The 9,673-nt window shown below is 36.4% G+C and overlaps 1 protein-coding gene across 7 annotated transcripts in view; it reads right to left on the bottom strand.

Moving 5' to 3' along the window:
• Positions 1 to 267: 267 nt before the first annotated feature.
• The window catches only part of RAB28 (RAB28, member RAS oncogene family), a 59,613-nt gene continuing 50,207 nt past the window's right edge, over positions 268 to 9,673 (bottom strand). Inside the window, exons 6-9 of one of the 7 annotated variants that reach the window (XR_011725861.1) lie at positions 8,127 to 8,204; positions 3,471 to 3,529; positions 1,848 to 1,948; positions 268 to 932 (exon numbers count right to left, since the gene is read on the bottom strand). Coding sequence is in view for 6 of the 7 variants with exons in the window: in XM_071743935.1 (XP_071600036.1) it covers positions 5,953 to 6,120; positions 8,127 to 8,204 (246 nt within the window). In the remaining variant the exon portion in view is untranslated. The other 6 variants (XM_071743936.1, XM_071743937.1, XM_071743938.1 and 3 more) reach the window with 6 other exon arrangements.

The raw sequence follows: 9,673 nt of genomic DNA, 5'->3' as shown, positions 1-9,673 counted from the left end.
AAAGAAGAGAGTACCAGGCCAGAAGTCATTCAGTTAGTAATTAAAAATGACTGAACCTAATTGATCTATCAACAGTTTCTAATGCATGCTGAATATATCACTCAGCATTTACAACCCAAACTGTTGACTGAGGTTCATCCATATTCATGAGGACATATAAACATATCTACTGCTGCAAAAAGTAATGCTGTGTGGTAATAAAAATACACAAAACCATGAGCATTTTTCAGAACATCCATGGAGACAGCTTGAGACTGCAGGAAAGCATTTTTATAATATAACTTTTTATTTTGAGCACTGTTTCTTACTGCATACAATTTATACATTTTGCACTATGTATATATATTAATGGAATACTTTCAAATTATCCCTAAATAAAATGTATTACGTGTTTTAAATTATCCCAAAAATATCTTTTCCAAGTTACATTTTGCTGAGTGCTAGTTCAGATCACAGGAGGGAAAAAAAAATGGGGAAAAAAACTTTGAAAACACTTTAGCAAAATACCTTTTCATGGTGATGTCTTTAAAAGTATTCTGAATGCAGGACTTTTTCATCCATTTTTATTCCAGTATCAAATAGATAGGAGAAAACATAGAAACGTAGTTACACTGATTTAAATAAATTTTTGAAGAATGTAGACCTTAATTTTTTGAAGTGTGTGGTCTCATCTTTGAATTTTTTTGGTCAGTCAATAAACTGCTTCTTGGCGTAGAGTGGTGCAAGACGTTTCTGAATGTTGGGATGGTCCCTGTAAAAACAAAGTTCCTTGTAATCCCAGAGCCTTTGTCAAGGTAGAGGGATCTCCAGAGGGATCCAAAGAGAGGAGAACACCACGGTCACTGAACTGCACACATTGAGCTTCTAGGAGGATTAACAGTCCTTGTCACAGGCTCCTGGCTGTAGTTGACAATATCTGCCTTCACCACCCTCTGCCATGAAAGAAAACACAGGAACAATCAGAAAATACAAATTTCATGCTGGCAAAGCATTCATCAGGTATTTCAGTGTGAAATATGAAGGGGAAAATTGTAGGCAAAACAAGACACTATTCGTGGGTTTTTTTTTTCATTACCTTACAGAAACACTTATCAGGTGCTAATTCTCATTCTAAATACCACATTATCCAGTAAGCCTTGTAGGTTTTTGTAACACTACAAATGTAACATGAATTCTTTTTTGCAAAAGTTTTATTTCCATTAAAACTGTCTGGTATGAATGCAATAAAATCCTCCTTGTTTACACAAACAATGGTAAAGTATTCTTTAAGAATAGCTGCCTAAATTGTAACTGGAAAATGTACACAGATTTTCCTTTCTGTCTCTATTCCAGGCACCTCACAGGAAAACATGGACAGAATTCAAAGCAAATTTCACATACAATTATATTTCACAAAAGCTTTGATAGGCAGACTGACTAAAGACTGAATTAACACAAACAGAACCTCTGCATACCATAAATATTGATTTTCTAATCCAGACCCCAAAGATATTGCCCATCCTATTTAAAAAGCATTTGAGAAGCCTGTTGGTGTCTCCTATATGAGGAGATGGAAATGAGATTCCAGTTTTTTGTCCATTTCAATCTGAGACAGCCACGTAGCATTTTGAATAATACAGGAACACAAAGTATTTCAAAGCTTCCATGAGCTATCTGGTTATTAGAAACATCAGATAATTGTACACAGAGCTCCAAATAATATGTTAAGCACTACAAGTGCTTCCAGCCACAAAAGACATTTTTTCCAATAGAACTTAACCGTAACAACTATTATTTTGTGTAAAATTAGTACAGTTTGAAAGGAAAACAAACAAAAAAAACAAAGAACCCAAGTTTTCCATCAATACCTGAACTACTGCATTGAGCAGACTTTGCTCTGGCAGTTGGAAGTGTTGTGATGCTGGTTATCTTCTTCAGGATATTTCACTAGTTCTGCCCTGACAACACGCTGGTAATCATGTACCAACAGAATGGATAGGAGAGGGCAAGGAGAAGAATGCAGAGAGGGAGAAAAATGGAGAGATTGATCAGTAGCTGAAAAGAATGAATGAATAAATGACATAAAGACCATGCAGAAGCAAAACAAAAGTAAAGTGCATTGCTTTTCAGGCCTTAATGCAAGAGCAGCATCTCTAGCTGGAAGCTTTTAGCTGCTCCTCAAGCTGCTTCAAGGACATTGCCCTTCCAAAGCACCAAAGTGAAATGTTCCAACATGCAACCAACAAAAATGGTTAAAAAGGAAGAGAAAGAGAATAAGAAAAGGCATTCAGTGGGAGAAAAGATGACAATGGCCTATTCCTTGTAGTCCAGAATATTTATATATCAAATTGATTCCTATCAAACAACTGCAACAACTGCATTGGGTGTACACATCCACCTTTTTCACTACAGAACTATTGCATTATAACTAAAGATGCAATCAAAAACAGTGACATAAATTAACAACCTCACATCTATGTACTGCAAAACTTTTATTTTTTATATGAAGAAAAATCAAAGGCTCTCATTTTTTCCCTTAAAGAAAAATCAACCCATTGAAAGTTTCCTCACTATTAATACAGTGCAAAGGAGAGAAAAATTCATTGAGCAATGTCAGCAAAGTAATAGAGGAGGTAGGACTGCTATGGGAGACACCCCAAACCAGATAAAATTAATGCATGAATTAATAAATATTATTATTTTAAAAGAAACAATACAGAAACTGGATTATATAAACAGTAGATGTTAAAGGTTACCTCTCTAAATAAAACCAATTTGTTCAAAAAGCAACAAAAATTGCACTGGCTGGTAAGGGATCAGGATTTATTAGCTGCTGATGTACTCTTCTGGAGTTTAATTGATCACATTCATATTATCTTATCTAGTGAACAACACTCATGATTTACTGGACTCCTGGCCTGATGTTATCAAGGGAAAGGTTGCCAAATCCCATGTAAGGCAGTAGTAGGAGTTTTAGCATTAAACAGTGTTATCTGACCTCACAGGACCTAGTTTCTTCATACCAAGCTTTTGACTAGAGCTGAGGGGAAAAAAAAAAAAAAAAAAAAAAAAAGAAAAAAACCTTGCAATTAATTGTTCCTTAAAACATTGGTCTAAAGCCCATCCTGTAAACACAGGCAGGTTAGTGACCCATGCTTAAAGCTGCAGCAAGAAACAGACTATCATAAATTACTTGGATTTTCTACAGGAATTTCATTTGTGTAAAAGTGAAAAAAATACCACTGCAACATTTCTTGTATTAACTTCATGTTAATTAAAAACCTGGTTTTTTCTGAATCAGTTTCTAAGTCAGGCATAGCATTGTCATGGTTCAAGCCACTGTTAGTACCTAGAAATAACCATTCTGCTTGCAAGTGCTCTGAATTCCAGATCTCACTTACTTGCCAAACATCTTCTAGTACAAAGCTGGCACACACCCCCTGGTTTGCTGAACTGGCATTTAGTTAAAGAGAAAACTACACATCACTTACAAAAATGCTAACTCTTGCCAGTGCCAAGGAACAAAGCTGTACCCCATGCAGCTTTTACACTCCGGTTGAAAGTAAAAAATACAGAAAGAAAAACATTTGATTAGTAAAGGAGCTATTTCCTCAAATTTCATCAGACCCTTGCGATTTAAAAGGGAGAATATTTTAAGGGCTGAAAATAAGACAGAATCTGCAATTTTCTTACTTTGGAACTGTTCCACTTCAAAAACATGCTCTGCTTTCCAGGCACGCACGAGGAGCAATCGAGGTCTTTGTTTTTCACCAAGGTTTTGCCCAAATGAATTTTGATGAGCAGTCATCTCAGCACGTTAGCAGACAAAGTTGAGTAGCTCTAGCTGAGATAGTTTCAAAACTTACCACCCCCAAATGTCTGTCCTATTCGTCTGCTGGAGATCAGATCACTGCTGCCAAAGGAGGGTTGGGGGAATGCAACGTGTGCTTGCACCTCATCCGCTTCAGCACAAAGTCTGGCAGCTTCACTTAAAAAACAACTTTCAGCAGCAGTTTAAGCTAAGTTGTTCAACTTCCCCCTGATGTGGCCAAGGCACATGATCACCTTCCATTTTCTGATTCTGCTGTGGGAGTGATAAATTCCAGCAAAAGGGAGGTAACAAATAGCTTGGGTTGCATTAATATCTTAAACTGCTGCGGCTGTTTTCTAAAGTAACACATGGCAAGTAAGTCCATTTCTAAGGCTTGCTCTTGCAGATAATTAAACACAAGTTTTGATGTTAATTTGGAGGGGGCAAAGAACCCTCATCCACTTTTCATAAGAGCTTCTGCAGTTCTGCCACTCATCACAGCTCAAAAGTCATGAGTCAAACCCCACAAATTCATAGGAGTTAAAACAATGTGGGATTCCTATTGCTTAGTTCCGACCACCTGGGAGTCAATTCCAAAATCTTCCTAGTGACTGGGACAATTCTAAACAATTTTAAACACAAGAAATAGGATCTTCAGGCATAAAATAAAAAATGCAAGTAATGAAGAAATGTGTAACAAAACATCATTCACATCTGGTATTTCACTGCTGACATTTCGCACAAACTCAGAATTTTATCTTATACTTTGTTACTACCTTGATTGAAAGGAGACATCTAATGTTCTCTGACAAACAAATTCAAGCAAATTCAAGCAACAACCTTCTCTTTTTTTTAAAATTATGAAACCCCACATTGCAAATTCAAAGATACAATTGAACATGTAAATAGTGCACACCTTTAAAAACTGAAATGAATTTTAGTCTGTTTAAAAATTAGATATGAGTCAACACTTGCATACTTAGTGATTTAAGGACAAGTTACAATTACTATTTCATTTCCCTGTTTCTTTTTAGTATTTATCTAGTCTCAATCTATCTACTTATATGCTTTTATAGTTGAATTGCTAAGGTATTAAATGTCTAAAAACTTCAAGGAACATATGTAACTGTTTTGCAATTTAAGTCCTGTGCATTTTACAAATGGAAAAAAACCCCAAAACACTACATCAAGCAAACAAATCCAAAGCAAGACTCAACCACATTAAGGACCCTGTATTGGTCATAAAGAAGCCTGTGGTCAACCAGACCCCTCATAATGGCAACATCATCTAACCCCACCTCCTTCTCAACAAGAGAGCAGTGCTTTGGGTTTGGGAAAATGCATCAGAACATTACTTCAATTAGTCTAATAAACTTTTCCCAAGAGATTTCCTATTCATCTCCTTAAAGATATGAAGCTTCAAGTTTTTCTCCTCCAATTTTCTGTAGAGAAATTGCTTTCCCTTCCCTCTCTTAAGAAGTGACCAGAGTATTTTTTGGTTCCATACAATGACCCTTAAGACACTCTGCTATGATTCCCATTGGTTTCTCACTGACTTAAATCCAGGCAATTCCACTCAAAAGAGCACTCTGAAAGGAAGCAAAGGTTTTCTGGGGAACAAAGAACTATTGCTTGTGCAGAATGGATTGAAACCACCCCTGATTAGGAGAACCTTGCAACGCCAAGCAGCTGCTTTCCTACTCTCACAGCACACAGAGTAGCATCACATAAGGATTTCTTCTGTTCCGAATAGCAACACCGAAGTTTCTTATCTGTCCAACTCCACTTTCCAGCATTGATTTTACATGTGGTGCTGTTTTTTTGTTCTTGCTCTTGATGGGGGTTTTTTTACCTTTTTTTTTTTTTTAAATATGTTGGATTCCTGTTAACAGTAATGTGTGGCCCATAGTGAGCATTTAAATTAAGAATATTAACTATTTAGAGGCTGTTCCTGCTGCAATTTGCAGAGTATCAGCTTTGGCTGATCTACATATTCCACATTCCATTGATCTACACACAAAAATGAAAAATTGTAATTAAGATACTGAGGTAGGAAGAATTCTACTTAAAGCCAACACCAATAGGTCAAGAATTATGTAGTCCTGAGTCAGGGCTCTATGGATGTTCTTACCTTAAAAACAACATAAGAAGTGACACTCTCTTTAGAAAGCTACTATTTTCTGTAGAACCCCATTTTTCTTTTTTTTCTTTTTTTTTTTTTTTTTTTTTTTTTGGTAATTTAAGGTATTTGCATACCTATCTATAATCTTACATCTCCAGGAGCACAACATCACACAGCACAGGGAGGTTTTAAGACTGATGTTCCAGTGCTAGATAAGCAACCAAAGGAAAATTAAAGAATTGTTTAGGTGCTAAATTACTGATATGCAAACAATCTCACAACTCTGAACAACAGATGTATGGTGCCTTCATAGTAAAAGATCCCTGAAGACAGAATTTACCTATGAATTACAGCTTTTTGAAGCTCCTTGGTTTGTTAGGTAAGTACTACAAATATACTTTCCCATTTTACTGTTTGCAATCCAGTTTTCCAGTTAAAGACTTCAACAGAAAATCGTAATCACTGCAGCACCAAACCACTGGCAGAAATTACATGTTTATTGTGTATTTCAAAAAGCAGAGGACAAAGCTGTTCATAAGAAATGTTTTGCCTTTCTTTTAAATAAACTCCTTGCCCTATTTTCTGGTAATTGTTTAATGCTGGTATTAACCAGCAGGTTCAGGTTATTACAGGACTGGAACAGCTACCTTTTGGTTCAATTAAACTTAAAGTAAGCATATTGTAATCTAAAATGTCATTATATAGTAAAGATTGCTACAGCAGTATAACCTTTGTATTTCAGTTTCTGAAACTGGGCTTGTTGGTTTTAACCAAAATCTTTTTGGTTTAAACCTACACAGTTTTCCTGGCAGGAGAATTAATTAGGAAGTAACTAGGAAGAAGTATGTGGTAAGAGAAAAGGAGTTATATTAGAAAACCTCTTTCTTGACTGCCTATTTGAACAATTAGCACTGGTCTTATCAATGTAAGTTAGATCAAAAATAATTTTTTGTTAAGCAAGTACTCACATTTTAATTAACAGAACTACAACCAAGTTTTTTTAAATAGTGAAAACATATTTTCTCCACTAAATGGTAAGGTCATAAACCAATGTTTATTTTGCATACATCAATTACTGAACAGCATGGGCTGCAACAAAGCTCTGCTCCAGTTCAGAGGAGGACATGCAGCAAGGTTTTGCCATGTGTTGACAAGGAAATGGCCACAACCACGTCTCAAACCAATCCAGAACAACAGGGGACAACCTTTTTGATGCCATCCCCACCTATGGCTGGGAGGAAACATTCTGCTGTCTCAGCCTCTTCTTACTTCAGAGGAAATGGCAGAAAATCCCTGAGATAACACCATGCAAAGAACAAACCACAAAATGCCAGGGCAGAAACTATGCAGCTCCTTTTGGAGGAGATTATTTGGGATTGGTAGAGATTGCAGATACCAGGGAGGCAAAACAGATCCCCAAACTCATGATTCCACAGGTCTCCTGCTGTTGGGATGGGGATATTGAAACAGAAGTGGGTTCATTATTCATCTGCACATCAGAATAATATGGGCAATAGGGACTACAAAGTCAATGGGCTTCCCCAAGGCAGACAGCCACTACTGAGAAAAGTGCTCTTGTCCTGGATTAGACACCCTGAAAACCTGAGATTAACCAAAGACAGGATTTGACACCATTAATTCCTGACCCTGTGACTGACAAATAGTATTTTTTCCTGTATGACTGACATTGCAGATTGATTTAGAACATTCCCATTCACAGAAGCTTATGCCTTCTATCACTTAAACTTGTAGTGTTCTCAGTGAAATGTTTTTAAATATGTAAAGAATTAAAAAAGAAAATCTTAAGAACTGTATCTAGCATCAATGTACAGTAATGTACATACTGCATGTGTAATGTTATAGTGCATATGTAATAGTGCATATGTAAGAGTGTCTTCATGGTACCTGTATGTGTATACATATAGAGAGGTTTTAAAAAATAAAAGGATTTAAAATACTGCTTTTAAACAAGCTGCTCTCAATCTGATGTTTTTTCCTAATTTTTGAACACACCTTTTCCTGTTTCAGCAAGTTTACTGTGATGGATATGTAAAGAATTACATATATTTTTTAAAGCTGTTGTGGAAGCAAATAATTGTCTTCAGACCAATAGATGCAGCTTGCTCTAAAGAACACTTATTAATTTGCAATGAGATTACCTTTTTAATACTAAATCAAATACAAAGGAAAAACAAGTATTTGTGGAAAAATCACCTGTGACTGTTCCAATTCTGCTTTGTTTAATTTGATGCCAAGTATGTCAGCAGCAATTCTCTGAAAACACAGGAGGACCTACGGAAAAAAAATTAAATTGCATTTAAATGATTAAAACCAGACATCCTTGAGATATACAAAATTACAACCTGTGCAAAAGAGATCTGAAAATAATCTCATCTTGTACATTCAGTTTTGTTTAAAAATTGGAGAAAATAAATCAACAATGGAACAAGGAATGAACAGTATGCTGGATTGTTAAGCAACACTTCCCTCTGCCTCCAGAGACCAAAGTTTAAACAAGCTTTAACACAACCCACTACTCTCAGTGCTATAAAAAATGAATAAGGGTATTCAGTAATGTTTAGCACAAAAATATATTATCAGTGTATTGTTCAACAGTGATGGAGGTTTCTGAAACCAACAGAACTGTGCATTATCAACAAAATCTCTGCTGCACATGTGCAAAAACCATTAGCAATACAAGAGCCAAGTAAAGACAGATTTGTTCTGAAGAGCTTTGCACAACTTTGGGTGTTTTACTGAACAGAAGGAAACAAGCAGGATGGTGTATGGCATGTACAAAGCCAGCAGAGTCAGGCTTTGGATGTGGTTTGACAGATAGCATGGGGTGGCAATGCTATCTTAAATAATTCAGTCCAGCTATCTTAATTAATTCATCTCAGTCCAGTTCACCAATCTTACTGTTCAGGCAGCTGCATCTTAAATAAGATTAGAAAACACAACAGATGTTGAAGAGAAGCAGACTAATCTTGCAAAACACTGTATTATCAAGCTGCAACTTCTATTTTATCTTCATGGTAATTCAACTCAGCTCCCAACATAAACTACTACTAATTGCTTTTCATCATGCTTACCTCCAAAAGGTAAGTGCTTTTTGTCATTTTTAATGAAAATCCAAAAAACCACTATCTCCACAATCTCTTACACCTGACATTGAAACTAGCAATGAATTTGTGGCACAAGCAGTAAGCCATGGTAGCTCCCAAAAGAATTTCTCTTTCTCTGAACTACTTGGTGTAGGACTGGTCTATTCCAGTAGCATATTCACAGCAAGAAATGAAACCCTGAGCACACTCACCTTGCCCAGAGACCTTGAACTCACACCAGGCTCTCAGGAGCAAGAAAACCAGCCATGAGGATGCTTTGTGCCCACCACATCAGCCATGAGGTCAGTGCTTTAGTTGAGCAGTTTGGTTGACAGTAAGACAGTCAGCTATCCTAAATCTTTCACAAAAGTGGATTTTTGGGGTTTTTTTTTACCCCTGAGGAGACTTTAGGACTTTTCTATGCCCATAAAATTATCTTTTGCAAACGAGTCTGTTGGAAAGACCCTGATGTAAACAAAACAAATCACTTCATTTATCTTAAATGGGTATTTAAGACTCCTCTAGGCTATATATACAGTAGCCATGGATGGCCTCTTCTTAAATCACTGTCTAGGGTAAACACCCTGTCTTTCCTGCACAACTACCCAAATAAAGGAAGATTTTGAAAGGCCGTAGGGGTAAGAGTGAAAGAGTTAA

Source organism: Heliangelus exortis, chromosome 4, assembly GCF_036169615.1.
Source record: "Heliangelus exortis chromosome 4, bHelExo1.hap1, whole genome shotgun sequence".
Lineage (NCBI taxonomy): Eukaryota > Metazoa > Chordata > Aves > Apodiformes > Trochilidae > Heliangelus > Heliangelus exortis.
Note: the sequence above shows the minus strand (reverse complement) of the source record. Positions and strands in the feature narration are given on the sequence as shown.